Source organism: Tasmannia lanceolata, unplaced genomic scaffold (genome assembly GCF_043159265.1).
Source record: "Tasmannia lanceolata isolate RefF3 unplaced genomic scaffold, GAP_Taslan_0.1 ptg000007l, whole genome shotgun sequence".
NCBI lineage: Eukaryota > Viridiplantae > Streptophyta > Magnoliopsida > Canellales > Winteraceae > Tasmannia > Tasmannia lanceolata.
This window is the reverse complement of record NW_027518684.1, coordinates 10,040,706-10,056,440: the sequence shown is the minus strand read 5'-3', so window position 1 is coordinate 10,056,440 and position 15,735 is coordinate 10,040,706. Positions and strand designations below refer to the sequence as shown.

Here is a 15,735-nt window from a genome sequence, read left to right as displayed (position 1 = left end):
TGGATTAGAGGGAGAGAGAGGAGAGAGATAGACACATAGGGGGTCGATTTATCACTTCCCTTAGAGTTATACCCATAATAAAACTCTAATCCGTTTAATTAACTATTAATCCTGATGTAGTTAATTTAGGGCTACACTAAGACATCCATATCTAACCAGGGTAAGACATTACTCTTATTCCCTTATATTGATCACTTGGTCAGTGGGTAAATCTAGTAATTGCACACTCAATCCTACTCTTCAAACCAGATCGATCAACTTGTTATGTTTAAATAAAAAGTATTTTGGTGAGTTGTCACCATTTTTTTTTTGCAGGTTAAGGAAAGCGATAACTATTTGAAAAATTAATTTTAAAAAGGGATATTTTGGTTATTTTTGTGCAAAAGAGAAGGGTTAAATAGCTTGTCCCAATCGATCGTGGCAGTCGTGATAGAACATGTGGCAGTGATACTAGTGTGCACTGGCTCAAAAAATAAATGCTGTGTATCGTCTAAAATCATTCGTAGCCCTTTTCCCTTTCACCAGCAAGCAGCAGCTAAACGACACCACCACACCACACCAACTAATTGTGTTCATTGCTCACCGTCGTAATGAATTTAGTTTGAAAAAATTGGCTTGCGGCTGCTTCGAGGAACAAATCTTTGGGGTCTTTGAGGATCCGAAGGAAGAAAGACCCAAGTTGCTAGAAATTAGAGCATTTCTATCAGAGGGAAGGTCATCAAGATGTAGATGAATGGTTTTGGTCTTGATGATGGCCAGGATTTGATGAAGGATCGAGCCTCTATGCTTTTCACTTCTATCAAAGACCCGACGATTGCGTTCAAGCCAAATGCAGTATATGGAGGCCGCGAATGCTAACTTCAATAGAGTGCTAGCAGGCTTCCTTCGGTTTTGAATCTCCCAAGAATGGATCTCCACACCCAACTGGAGAAGGAGCACCTGAAGAAGATATGATCGATAGACTCCGGGCATTGCTTGCAAAGAACACAACGAGTATCCCTCCTGTTTCCCAGAAATTGGAGCCGACCAGATGTGCTAAGGCGCTAAGCTTGTAGTGAAGGGCTTGCCAGGAGGTGATGAAGGCGTGTCTAGGAATATGACTTGGAAACCAAACGGTTTGTGCCCAGGGGCTTTTCTCATTTCGAACTCGAATCTTGTCCCAGTAGTGAACTGACCACGTAGGCTCACTTTTCAACAGGTTTGTCTTATTCATTTAATTTAATTCATCTGAGGTGGCTGCTCTCACATGCAATAGTCATCGGTCCACGAAATGCCTTATTCGATTGTCCCTAGCAAATCCTTGGCATTTAATTAAAAATTTCAATAAAATTTTGACCCCGACTGGGGCAAAGAGTCAGAATACAATGCCGATTCCAGTGCCCGACAATCCAAAGGACCCTTAATTAATAATTATGTCACCTACAATACTATGCTAATTATTATTTATAAACAACCGTGTCTAATTTCAAAACCATTTAAGGATAAAATTATATGCAAGTAATTTTTAGAGGTATCCAAAGAAGCCCTTAACTTGGAGTTGTTATTGCGAAAAAGGAGAAAAATAGAGACTAGATGAACTTACATCGACCATGTTTGGAAACTATAATTTTTTCCCATGGAATGTTAGATCACCCAATGGTAACAGAGGGTGACAGAGGGAGAGAGGAGAGGAGAGGGTGACAGAGGGAGAGAGGAGAGGGTAGGAGAAGGCTGAAAAAAGGAAAAAAAATCCATTAAAAATACGATTCCCCCCTCCCCCCCCCCCTATTTTTAGCATAAAAGCTCCGTTCAAAATACAATTTCCCCTACTTCGAACTGCTTCTTGTTAGAAAAAAAAAACATATGGATTTTGGATTACGGTAATAAAACAAAGAAATAATGCTATAAAAATAAATTAAAAGAATTTGAATTTCTAAATGACTTTGTCTTAAAATAAAGAAAAAAAAAGTCAACGCTTCACAAACACTCCCCTCATTCATGCTCTCTCAAAGCCTTTCCTTCTCCCACCTTGCCACTCGATTGGGGTGGAGTCAAAATGCCACTTCTAAGGATGGGAAACAGATCCCAACATTTATTCTCCTTTAATTATTTCCCCCGCTGATTTTTTTTTTTTTTGAACCAAACAATAGAGTCGGGCGAAATTAGAATAAGATGCTGATTTCAATGCCTATTTTTTGGCAATCCAGACATGCCCTTAGATGTTCGTCAAGGCTTCTCATTCTCACCAAAAAAAAACTGGCAAAAACAGGTTAGTGAGAATCTTCGGAAGTGACTCCAAGTTACTCTGCAAAATCCTCTCTTTTAGCCGCACAAATTTGAGAAAACCCGCAAGCCGACTTGTGAGCCGGGATGTTAAACAAGATGTTCGGGTTTCATAGCTATTTTGATTCTCCGCGCGTGAAAAGTGTAGAAGCCATCATTATGATGGTTGGATAATGTTGAAAACAGAGATCAAAGCACAAAAAGCTCTGATACCACTTGTTAAAACTAAGAATAAAGCACAAGTCTTTGATACCACTTGTTGAAAAAGAGATCAATACATCAAAGCCCTGATACCACTTGTAGAGAACAAAGATCAAAGCAACAAAAGCAAAAACCACCATAACACAAACTACAAAAGAGAGATGGAGAGAGAATTTTTTTTCTCCTTGAACAACAATTCCAAGGCAAAACCTTGCGCCACTGTTATCCTCTAGTTAATGTTTTCTATCACCCTTTATTACACTCACGTTTTGAACCTTATGCCTTTTATAAACAATAAGAAACAAGGCCTATTAGAAACTAACATGGCTTGTATAACAAGTAATTAAGACTTAACAACAAGTCAACAATCAAAAATTAATAACTAAACTCTTTTTCTAACTATACCACTTTAACACTTTTGTTATGAAGTGGAAATGCTGGTGAAAATGCTGTTCATAGCTGCCTAACTGACAATGTGTCTGAAAACAGTACTCATAACAACACTGAGATTTTGACTTTCGCCCTAGTCCTCTCTTTCCACAACTTCCTGGGGGTAGGAAGGAGGTAAAGCATTTGCCTCTGGATGGCCAAGGAGAGAAAGACTAGGTCTCAGTTAACTTGTCGATCAAGTATGGCAGCATGTATCACTCACAGAACAATGAGAAGATGAAATAACAAAGACTTCTATCAACTAGGCATTTGATCAAAAGACAAGGAGAGAAAGACTAGGTTTCAATTAACTTGTCGATCAAGTATGGCAGCATGTATCACACACAGAACAATGAGAAGACGAAATAACAAAGACGCAATGCTTATAAGATAATTGCTAAACTTCTCTCCAACAGAATCAGAGGAGTTATGGGGAAGATCATCTCTAAACCATTTTTTTTTAATCGTAGATCTCTAAACCTAGGAGTGCTTAATCGTTGGGAGGCAAATTCTCAATGAACCTTTAATTGTGCATGAGGCTAAGGTTCAAGGTCGGACGAAGGACATGGATACGATTATGCCTATCTCCTGCCTAGTTCTCTATCCTGCTCAATGGCTTGTTAAAGGATTTCTTTATAGGAAACATGGGTTTACATCAGGGTGGGTGACCCTCTTTATCCTCTCCTCCTTGACATCGTAGTAGAGGCCCATAGGAAACTAATGACTAAGGCATGCAATGGAGGCCTTATTGAGGGTTTTACCGTTGAATCGTCTGCAAGTGAGATATCTCACCTTCACCATGCAGATGATACACTCATATTCTGTGGGCGATCCAAACTCTAGGCTCGCGACCTCAGGGCTATGTTGAGATGCTATTGGTTGCAGCACTTTTGACCTTCCTTGCACCTACTCGCGCCTTGTGTCTTCCTTTATGTACTGGCCACCCAACCAAGGCTCTATGGGACCCTGTGGTGGAGGAATTTGAGAAAAAACTTTTAGTTGTAGAAAAACAGCATGTTGTCGCTTGATGAGAGAATAACACCCATAAAATCAGTACTCTTGGAATTGCCCACATAATTCCTCTCGCTTTTCCATTGCCCGACTAGTGCTATCCATAGTTTGGAAACTCTTTAAAAGAATTTCCTTTGGAATGACAAGGAGGGAAGCAAGAGATTCCATGTACTGGATAGGGGTTCGGTCAAAGAAAGAAAGGAATCAAGAGACTTAGAGTGAAGAACAAAGCACTACTTGGCAAGTAGCTCTGATGGTTTGGGGGTAAAAGAAGATCCTTGATGGAGAGAGGTGGTAGCATGGAAGAATGGGAAGAGGGGGTTGGCTGCTAGGGCTATTTTTAGTCTCTCTGGTTCCTGTGCCTAAAGGGACATTTATCTTACAGTTGAGGCTTTTTTCTGAAGACACTAGATTATGAGTTATGATTGAAGACGAGATTTGTTTCTGGCTTGACCCTTGCTGTGACAACCAACCTCTCAAGACCTTACATGTGCACCTTTTTTTTTAAATGGTAAAGAATCTATATTGGCACCTTTTTAAAGTAGATGCTATCAGTGCCTCACAGTCCATTCATTTAGGGAGAGATTTCTTTGAGTGGAAGTTCGGGATGGTAGGAGAGCTCATGAGTAGGCTTCAGTCCACCTACATTCAGGGAGAGATTTCTTTGAGTGGGAGGTCGGGATGGTAGGGGAACTCATGAGTAGGCTTCAGTCCACCTACATCCAGCGAACGGGGAAGGACATATGAATCTAGAAGTTGTCTACTTATGGATCATTCTTTGTCAAGCCCTTCTATGAGAAGTTGTCGCTGACCATTAGTAGGGTGGCCCCTTCTTCCAAGCATTGGTCCATTCCTGCTCCACTGCAGATTTTAGTATTTTGTTGGACCTCTTGCCTTGATATTGACTGTCAGTCACCTCATCAATCAACGATGGTTCATCATCCATCGGTGCACTATGTGTGGTGCAGATGGTGAATCAATTAGTCCTCTTTTGATCAAATGCCTAGTTGATAGAAGTCTTTGTTATTTCGTCTTCTCATTGTTCTGTGTGTGATACATGCTGCCATACTTGATCGACAAGTTAATTGAAACCTAGTCTTTCTCTCCTTGTCTTTTGATCAAATGCCTAGTTGATAGAAGTCTTTGTTATTTCATCTTCTCATTGTTCTATGAGTGATACATGCTGCCATACTTGATCGACAAGTTAACTGAGACCTAGTCTTTCTCTCCTTGGCCATCCAGAGGCAAATGTTTTACCTCCTTCCTACCCCCAGGAAGTTGTGGAAAGAGAGGACCAGGGCGAAAGTCAAAATCTCAGTGTTGTTATGAGTACTGTTTTCAGACACATTGTCAGTTAGGCAGCTGTGAACAGCATTTTCACCAGCATTTCCACTTCATAACAACCATGGTCCTGTTGCCATTGGTGGTACTTATATGGATCACGATGGAGCCTCTAGACTTAATTAGTCGAGGCCGATTGGAGTGAAGGAGTCTAATGATGCAGAGGTGTTAGCACTTAGTAGGGGTATAAGGTTGCGGTCCCCATCTCTCCTAGAGCCTCTCATTGTTGAAGGTGACTCTAGGAGCATTATCAGATGGATGCAATCCAAGGAAGACTACCCCTAGAGACTCGCGTATCATACCGAGGATATCTTGGAGATCGTAGACGTGACATAGTGTCTCATTTCAACATCTCCATAGATGTGCTAATAAGGTAGTGGATTCTCTTGCAAGAGAAGGGGTTTCTAGTTTCTACAGCAATCCCGGTCAATTATTTCCTGCTCAATGATACTGTTTCACTGGGTTTAAGCTCTTGTTTTGGGTTTCCTCTTTGGATAAAATTCCACCATTCAAAAAAAAAAAAAAGAGAGAGAGAGAAAAGAATGATGCACGATGCCCTTGATCGGAGGCATCGGGCATCTTACCCATTTGTGAGATATTTAGGTCATGGACCATCCATGGTCTGCCCATCCAGTGGTGGGGATCCCACATGTCAAACACGTACAACAAATTCTGATGGTGAAGCCTATCTTCATTGAAAATAAAAGTCATATAAGGACTCATACTGAGGCGAGAATCAAATTCGTACGAGGGATTTTACCAAGGCTGATGATTGAACAAAGTAAAGCATGTGATTTCCACAAATCAAATGTGCTCCAAGGACAGCCGTAAAAAGGAGGATTTCGAAATTACCTTCAGTAGACGGGGTCACTTGGCTCGGGAGCTTTGAAACAAGGCAAGCGGAAGCGGTGGCGCTGTGAATCGGGAGCAGCGAGTTCAAAAATCGGGATTCTCGTCGAAACCTTCAATTAAAAAAAGATAATATATTTAGAAATTAGAACTACAATTTTGGATATTGAGAAGGTCGTAAAATAGAGAAGTAGAAAGAGACGCACCTGGAAGGAGAATGAGGAGAGATTCGAGAGGGCTGAAACTTGAGAATCGAGGGGTTGGATCGAAGAGAAGAAGGAGAGATTATAGTGGAATTCCTCCAAATGCCACGAAGAATCGTGGAAGAGCTTCGCGCAACGGATGCTGCTGCTGCTCTTCTTTCTTCTGTTGATTTTGTTTTGAGATGGATTTTTCAATTGCTCACCGTTGATCTTGTGGGCCACAAACAACAGCGAGGCATCACCGTCGATCATGTGGGCCACAAACAAGATCTAGTACGGCCAAAAATACACATGACCCTGGCCTATTTTGTTGAGGATCCTCTTTGGTGGACCCCATAAAATAAACGGTCCGATCACCATACACGTCGCAGATGTAAGGAAAGAGATTAAAGAAATCATCATCGAGTATTCGAGTGAGAGGACAATTATGTAATGCTTTGAACCTAAATATTCGTTACTCATATTTGCGCTACCATATTTTGATAATTGCACAAGCTCAGCTTGTCTTTTCTTTTTTAGTCCTTTGACGGTTGTTAAACCATAAAAGACAAGATGAGTTAGTGCAATTATCGAAAATGGTAATTCCACTATCAGTACCCTAAATATTTGGCCATAATGTCTCTGTGGATAAGTACAAAAGCAAAAGGCATCTCTGATTCAGATCTCAAGTTACAAAAAACATAAACACGTGGCATGTGATTTCACCATTGATTTGTGGCCTAACATGCAATCTTCGGAGAAATGTTGGCACTGGGCATTTTACAATCGAACAATGACGCAAAAGATTAACGGTCCCGATCAATTTAATAATATCCTACGTGTTGCATTCCTCTTCCCGCTCAAAACCAATAAATTCGTCGTATTGGGACTGCTTTAGCTCCTCTATTTCCTCTCTCTAAGCTGCAGCATAAAAAGCTTTTAATCGTTCCTTGCCATAGAATCACGCCCCCGGCGCACTTTAGCATCAGTCCCGACTGTGAGCCGTACGTTAACGTTTGTACCTCCGATCTCGTTTCTGCTCATTAAGATATGGATGAGTCACCGTTGCCGGAAGAACTCGGTGTTCCGTCGAACGATCTTCCTTCTTTATCTGAAAATCTCATCCAAACCCTAATCGAATCGACGAACCCTAAAGCCCTAGAAGAAACCCTAGAATTCCTTTTCGAAGCTTCTAAAACCCCCGAAGGCCGATCCGATCACGCTTCCAACAAGAAAATCATCCCTTCTCTTCTCCACCTCTCTCAAACCCTAGCCGAAGCCTCTCTCCTCTCCTCTCTTAAAATCCTTCGAAATCTCTGTGCAGGGGAGATCTTGAATCAGTCCTTGTTTGTTGAAGAAAAAGGAGTTGAGATTGTATTGGCCGTTCTCAAATCGGCCGGTTTTGATCCTGATGTGGTTCGTATCGGTCTGCAACTGATTGGGAACGTTGCAATGGCTGGAGAGGAGCATGTATCGGCGGTTTGGGATCGGTTCTTTCCGTTAGGGTTTGATGAGATTTGTCGGATTCGGAGATCGGAGGTTTGTGATCCTTTGTGTATGGTTCTATGTGCGTGTTGTAGAGACAGTCGTGAGCGAATAGAGGAGCTTTGTGGCAACCAGAAGGTGCCGATTGTGGCGGAGATTCTCACAACGGCCTCGTCAGGTGCCTTTTTTCTGCACGGCTGTGAATTTCTGTGATCCTTATTTCTAGGGTTTCGGAGAATCGTGACTCGGAATGGACTCGTCTGCTATTTGGATGTTACCGATTAGGACTTCATCCCCGAGTTGATACCGAGTCACGATTTTTCTAGCCTTTTCAATTTCTTGCGTATTGTATTTGCCTTGCACTCCCTGTTTGGATTGTATGAAAAAACATTTTAAAGTGATATTATAATAAATTGAAGGTCTCTCTAAGTAAAATTTGATTAGGGTTGCTTCATGTCATCTTTTTTAGTAAGTTAAAAAAGTAAGAAATCTTAGAAATATTATCCCTTCCAAACTTTTCCATAAAACTCCTGCAATCCAATCCCTCAGGCAAAAAAATTGAGATAAATACACAGATTATAGTCTCATTGCCACCAAAATCGTACTTATTTGCAAATAAAATAATTTTAACTTATTCTTATTTGCAAATAGGTTATTCATTCTTCCTTGGAAGCTAAGATTATATGCAAATAAGACACGTACGTATAGAATTATGAATTCTATGCCAATTAGTTTTAGGAATATCCAAACAACCAACATTGGTCCTTCTTTGCGAGTAAAATTATTTTAATTTAATCTTATGGGCCAATGGAACATTAAGTCCTCTTTGGAAACCAGTAACTACATCATATCTAAAACTATTACAATCATTATTTACAATTAATCACATTTAACTTCAAAACCATTTGAATATAAGATTATATATACAATCCAGAGAGGCCTTGACGCCACTTACATCGGTCCTTATTTGTACATTAGATTATTATAAGTTAATTTTATTTACATATGGGACATTAAGGCCTTTTGGAAGCTATTAACAATGCCATTTACAAAAGTATTATAAATAATATTTGCAATTAATTGTATTTAACATCACAACCATTTGCATTCAATCTCACATATATAAGTTTGCAAATGCTGATTATAATAGTTTTATATATCTTCCTCTTTGCAGGGATGCCGACCAAATTGGTTTTTATTTGCAAATAACATTGTTTTAGTTTAATATTATATGCAAATCAATCATTCAAAAAAAAAAAAATCCTTATATGCAAATGGGAACTTGTTTGGGACAAAGGCTTTGTTGAGTTGAGTTGGGTTGAGTTGGGTTGAGCTGAGTTGAGTTCGTTGAGTATATGCAAATGGGACATTAAGGCCTCTTTGGAAGCCAATAATTATATCATTTGTAAATCATTATTTGCAAATAATCATATGTAATGTTAAAACAATTTGCAAATTAGATTATATACAAATATATGTAAAGTATATATTGCAAATATCGCCAATAAGGTTACATGCAAGTAACTTTTGAGGTTATTCAAAGAGCCCCTACAAAGTGCCGCTGATGCCACACTTGCAAATTAAATTAGTATCAAATAATCTTATTTGCTTATAAGGATCAATTTTGGTGGTGTCCAAAGAGGCCCCACGGTAGCATGAACTGTTAATATAGACTGTAGACAATTCTTCAATTTCTTCAGGAACTTCTTAATGCAAACTAACACCAGGACTCCAGGAGTACTCAGAATTGGTGGTTAAGCTTTGTTTCCGCCCAGTTGGGGTGTGAAGTCAAACATTGAGGTCATGGTTTTGATACCAGCCTATATCCAACAAAAGGGGAAAAATGATAGGAAGAAATAATTTGTCATTTTTGAAAGACTATCATTATGTCTCCTGACTCTCCATCTCTACTGCTAATTTATGCACCAAGAATTCTTATGCTTCATAGATTGTTCTCCAATGTATGGAAGATTTTTAAATTCTATTGAGTGACAAATATTGCCTTGAGTGAACAACAGTACAACTTGCTCACTCTGCCCCTACCATCTCTGCCATACAGCATGGCACATCCACACATGTTTATGTTGATCGGACCATTGATATGGTGTGTCATCTTATGTATGGACCAAAAATCAGTCATTTTATGACCTTAACTGTCCCTTTTCCAATTGATCCTGCAAATATCATTCAAAAGAAGTTGCGTAAAGAATGAGCAAACATCTACATTACGTGGTAATCCACTAGTTCATCGGTCTTGATCACCATACGTGTGTGCCATATGAATAATGAGCCTGCGACCCAAGGTGCAATATTTATTGTACAGTCTCTGAGTGAGCTTGGTAATTTCTCTAACCTTGCCTTGGATAGTGATATGAGCCACATTAAAATATAAAATCTGAGACAAGCGTTTGCAATGTTTAAAGAATAATATGGTTTTTGTTATTCTTTATTTGGATTAACATGCTTGTGCTAAGTAAGGTTTAAAAGAAAAGTCCTCACTTGGGATTAATTTCTTAAGCCTGACAATTGTGATTCAAGGATTGGAGTCTTGTATGCGATATTTTATATACATTTGATTTTATATGCATTAATACAAATTATTGTGGAAAATTTTTTTAAAAAGGGAAAAGAGGTGCAAAATATGTTAATATGTTTCAAATCTGGATTTTACTAGTTTATGGGTCATCATTCTGTATAATATATTTTGTGGATTATCTTGCTTTACTCGGTCAATTCCTGAGTCAACCTGGCGTGTCGATTTGTCTTCCTTTTAGCTTGAACAGAGATCTAGGTCATAATCAGTAAACCTCTACATTCGTTGGTATCATATATCCTTTTTTGTCGGGATAATTTTGAGACAGAAGGCATTAATATTAAGGAGTTAGATGCTTTTTCAAAGCGAGGGAAAGAGAAGATTTAACATGAAAACAATCTGACAGTATGATTTGTTTGATGGGGTTTTCAGTGTTTGATGCTTTTTTTCACTGAACATATGAAATACATGCTGGGTGAGTCTGTACTTGCTGTTTCTTTTAAAAGTTATTTTTTACAAGTTAGATGTTATAGTTGTTATTCCTTGAAACAGGAATCCTTTTTCTTTTGGTTGCCCATCACAGTTTTTTTCTTCTTTGTAAGCTGTAAAAATATACAATTTGTTTACTAAAGTTTAGGTCTTAAATGCTTTTTTCGCGTTGAAATTTTAAAGTGGTTACTTTTATTTATTTATTTATTAATTTTTTTATCGGTAGACTGTGTGTGTTCTTATTTCCTTTGTAATTTGTTTTACCAGTTGGTTTTAGGGAAGATTGGTTGCTATTGCTTTTGACAAGAATCTGTTTCAAAGAAGATTACTTTTCTCGCTTATTTCTGGAGTTAAGCTCGACCAGCTTTTCGATTAACAGCTCTGGCCTTGGTTGTAGAGATGCCCTTTTTTCAATGGAGCAAGCATTTCTGTTGGGTCTGCTTTCAGAGATCTTAACTCAGCGAATGTATGACCATATTGATTCCAGTGATTTTGCGTTGTCTGTTCTTGAAATTCTGAAGAGGGCTTCTTTAGTTGTTGATTCCGTCTCTAGAGGCCAGTCAAGTTTGCCAATGGGCTCTCCTACAACTGATATACTCAAGTACTCACTTAGGATTCTGAGAGATATATGTGCACGCGAGGGTCCAGTTGATCCAAGTAAACCATCCTCTTTAAGTATGGGAGGCTCTGAGACAGATTTGCTGCATGTTGTTGATTCACTGCTATCTTCGGGACTTTTGACATTGTTGCTAGGTTTACTTTCTGAGCTTGAGCCCCCGGAAACCATTAGGAAATCCAGAGCACAAGAGGAGAATCAAGGAAAGGTCTGCCCTTACAAAGGGTATCGGAGTGACATAGTTGCTGTTATTGGCAATTGCACATTCCGAAGGAAACATGTCCAAGATGAAATTAGGTCACAGAAAGGGATTCTCTTACTATTGCAACAATGTGTTGTTGACGGAGATAATCCTTTCTTGAGAGAATGGGGCATTTGGGCAGTTAGGAATTTGTTAGAGGGAAATGTGGAAAACCAACAAGAAGTGGCTGAACTGGAGCTTCAAGGCTCTGTTGATACACCTGAAATTGCGAGGCTGGGACTACGAGTCGAGGTGGATGAGAAGAGCAGACGTGCAAAGCTAGTTAACATCTCCTGATGTAAGATTATAAACCTCAGGTAAAATCTCGTGCAGAAATTTCAGGCATAAGATTCAGAATCTTTATGATATTCGCATTTCATATTTCCCTGCTTGCATCTATTCTTGTGATTTTTGTAGTTTCAATGCTCATAATGTACATATCATCTGTTTACTGTTTCTTGAAATGTCGACCGATTTTTTAATTCAACCTTTTTCTCCTCCTGAATGTGTTTGATAACTTTTCTTCTAAGAGGGATTGATTTCTGATTTATCAATGCCTTCGTTCCAGATAGAAAGCTATGGGAACCGTCTGCAAGTTCGTAGTCAGTCACATCCCGCCTTTTTATCCAGAATGGGTTTCATATTTCACCTTCAGACTGGTTTCAAATCTCTTATGGTGTTGGCTGAAATAGCTTGGGTGCATTTGGATACCACAGTAAGACTGCTCATATGGTGGTATTTTGAGATCACATTCACCTGAAATATATCACTATTTTAGGTTATATTATTGGTAGCCTTAACTGAATTTAATGTGAATACAAAGGTAGCCCTAAATTACAACCATTTTCAATTCAAGTTTGGGTTAAAATGAAAGTGATGGCGATCTGACAAATTGAGTAAGTACATTCCTCTCTCTCTCTCTCTCTCTCTCTCTCATCCTAGCTGAAACTCTAGATTGATAAAAACCCACTTTCCTGCCCTTCCTCTTCTTCTGTCTTTAATGCCTATATCTCTTTCCATTCTGCAGCTCAGGTGTTCCCCTTGTCTAAAGACTTCTTTTAGCTTATAATTAGAAGCAATATGTATTTCTTCCCTCATTAGTATATGTAATTGTAAATACATAGGTAAATTCTGTTTGTTGGCTTAAAAAAGTGTTTTATTTTATTTTATTTAAGTTAATCGTGTTCTTCGAATATTGAGTTTATATGAGATCTGCTTTTGGAAAGGCACCTGGCTTCAATTCTTGAGTTTTCCCTCTGCACATCTCCTGGGTTTGATTCTTGTGTTGAGTAATTTTCATGTAATTTCTATCGGTGTGATGAAAACTTCGCCTCCAATCAGGTGAGTGGATGATTGACACAGTCAACATCTCATTAACTCGGTGAGTCAAAGGACTTTTTGAGTGGCTTGGTAGGGCCAAACTCCAATTTGAACAAGAACTCCACCAAGGCAAAACTGAAGTGACTTGTCTGAGTTGATGATTCACTCATGGAATTCTTAAAAAGTGCTTCTGTACTATTTATTTTCTTTTGGCTTCCTACTTTCTTGCTTTGTTCCTTCGTGTTTTTTCCCAGATGTGTTAGTTATTGTTGTTTATATTTTATAGTTTCAGCAATGTATTTGGAGTTGGGGCTAAAGAGTGATAAGCTGCTTCTTACGGGCATTTCAGTAATGAGTTGGGGCTTGTTGCGTAGTTGCTTGTGTGTTTGCCTACTCTATCTAGTTGTTAAAACTGGAATGAGGAAGTTGTTTTGAACATGACAGAGACACTGTTCTCTTATAAATGTGATAACCTTTCGAGATCGTTTATTGCAAGTAGCCATGTTCGGACGGTTTTTATTTCACCATGGTCGGCCGGGGTGACCGGTAATACGCATCATTAGGGGTCAGGATTGGATGTTTTGCTTGATTTTTGGGTCATTTGAGATCCAAAGCAAGACATTTCAAGTGCTCAGACTCACTTGTATTTATTGGGTGCCCTAAAAAGTTATTATTTTAGATATTTTATTTATATAAATAATAATTTATAACTCTATATTACGAGGATATTGGCGCTCGCGCTACCATGTTTTGATAAATGCCCTAACTCCTCTTGCCTTTTATTATTTAGGGAAAATTACACTTAGACCCCCTGTGGTATCTGACACATCCAAGAAGCCCCCAAATGTTTCAAAAGTGACAAGTAGACCCCTGTAGTTTCATTTTGGTATAAGTAGACCCCCCCGTCGACGGCCCATCAAGTTAACCCGACGGAAAGCCCTCAATTAGCTGTGGTTTTATATGTTTGGGACAAAAATACCCTCGTTTGAGGCGATATACACATGAGAGAAGAGGAAAACTATTTTGCCTTTGTTCTCCTCCTCCGCTATGCCTTCCTCCTCCTTCATCTCAGTAAACAACCTACTCTGCAAAGTAAAAGCAAAACACTAACATTTCATTGTATAAAACCCTTTCCAAGAACAAATAAACACAGCATAGGTCAAAGTACTCACCACAGATATTTGGCTGTAAACGAATCCAATGTTGAAGAGGAAGGTAAAAACGAAAGAAAAAATGAGGGTTTTCTGCTGTTCAAACCGAGGGTTTGGGTAGAAACTGTTTTCTTAACCTTAGTTATGGGCATTTTGGTATTTTCCCCCACACTATCAACTCCGTCCAGTTAAAAAACAAAATAAAACTATAGGGGGTCTACTTGTCACTTTTGAAACATTTGGGAGCTTACTTGAATGTGTCAGATACCACAAGGGGTCTAAGTGTAATTTTCCCTATTATTTATACTGCTGTTGAAGGTTGTTGTAGTTCCCAAAAACCTCTCGCAAGCCAATTAAAAAAGAAATGCATTTATCGAAACATGGTAGTGCCAATATCAGTAGCCTCTGGATTTTGTCTCCATTCACGATGTGGCTGCTCTAAAATGCAACAGACCATCCGCGAAATGCCTTCGATGGAGGCTAGCAAATTCCATTTGCTAGCGTCCATCCGTGAAATGTCTTTTGCGATGGCGCTAGCAAATCCCCATTTGCTAGCGTCTATCAAAGAAGGCATTGGGATTTGCTAGCGTCCATTGCAGAAGGCATTTCGTGGATGGTCTGTTGTATGTCATAGCAGCCACATAGGCTTACTTTTCATCCGATTTTGTTGCCATTTGTGAGGTGGCTGCTCTGAGATGCAACAAACCATCCGCGAAGTGCCTTTTGCTATGGACACTAGCAAATCCCTAAATAATAAAGATTTGTCTTCATTCATGAGGTGTCTAGTCTGCCAAGAATAAACCATCAGCGAAATGCCTTTTGCAATGGACGCTAGCAAATCCCAAATAAGATCATATATGATGTCAACATAAGGTTCCTGGATAATATTATGGAGGTGCTATGGTTGCGATGGTGGAATAATTACTAAGAGATATATAGTCTTGTGGGTGTATATGGGGTGTATGTAATGTATATGTAACGAAAAGGACCTACACATGCAACTGTTGCATGGGCCAGCAATGGCTACCCACCTATTATCTCTTTCTCCCCAAGTGGAGCATCTTATATGATAGACATGCTCAAGATAGTTGGTGATTCATAGGCAGTGGCTTGGTTAAGGGAACGCATTGGAGCTATAGCGAAAGTGATTCTTCATAGGGCAATTGTCACTACTTAAGGGCCTAAACCTAGGCGATCTATCCATCAAAGTGAGTTCTCCTAGGGCAATTGTCACTGCTAGTGGGTGATATATCCATGACCATGATGAAGCTTGGGCGAAACTAAGTGTAGATTTGAAGTGATTGATAGTGTACGAGCGCTGCTTGTAGTATAGCAGAGCAACATGAAGAAAAAGGCTAGGAAAGATGTCATTTAAAAAGAAGTTTTGCTAACTGTGCTCATAACTAATTCCCTCTTATTTCTTGCCCTCACCAATCCTCCTTACCCTTCTCTCACCACTTGAGACAATAATACTCATTGAGAAAATATCATGATTACCAAACATGGCCTTAGGGGCTGTTTGGATAGGAAAAATTTCCATGGAAAATGAATTTTTCAGTGTTTAGTTATCTTTCTTTCTTTTTTTCATTTTTTTTCTAGAGCCTAATTAGAACCTGATATTTTTT

At 39.1% G+C, this 15,735-nt stretch overlaps 1 protein-coding gene across 2 annotated transcripts; it reads left to right on the top strand.

Annotated features, from left to right (window-relative positions):
* The first annotated feature begins 7,163 nt into the window (after window positions 1-7,163).
* On the top strand, window positions 7,164-13,276 carry LOC143881815 (uncharacterized). 2 transcript variants are annotated; one of them, XR_013252024.1, is made up of 4 exons: window positions 7,164-7,938; window positions 11,050-11,956; window positions 12,208-12,535; window positions 12,667-13,276. XR_013252024.1 is itself a non-coding variant. In XM_077385107.1 (3 exons), exons 1-2 carry the CDS (start codon window positions 7,326-7,328, stop codon window positions 11,934-11,936), a joined length of 1,500 nt encoding a protein of 499 aa, XP_077241222.1. In that variant the 5' UTR covers window positions 7,164-7,325; the 3' UTR covers window positions 11,937-11,956; window positions 12,208-13,276. The 2 variants fall into 2 exon arrangements, 1 of the variants encoding a protein (XP_077241222.1); XM_077385107.1 differs by having other exon boundaries at window positions 12,208-13,276.
* Window positions 13,277-15,735: the final 2,459 nt, after the last annotated feature.

Bases quoted from the DNA above. Each gene is read 5' to 3' on its own strand.
- LOC143881815 (XM_077385107.1), top strand. From the start codon at position 7,326: ATGGATGAGTCACCGTTGCCGGAAGAACTCGGTGTTCCGTCGAACGAT. The intron at 7,939-11,049 runs GTGCCTTTTTTC...TTGTTTTACCAG, and splicing joins TCTCACAACGGCCTCGTCAG to TTGGTTTTAGGGAAGATTGG.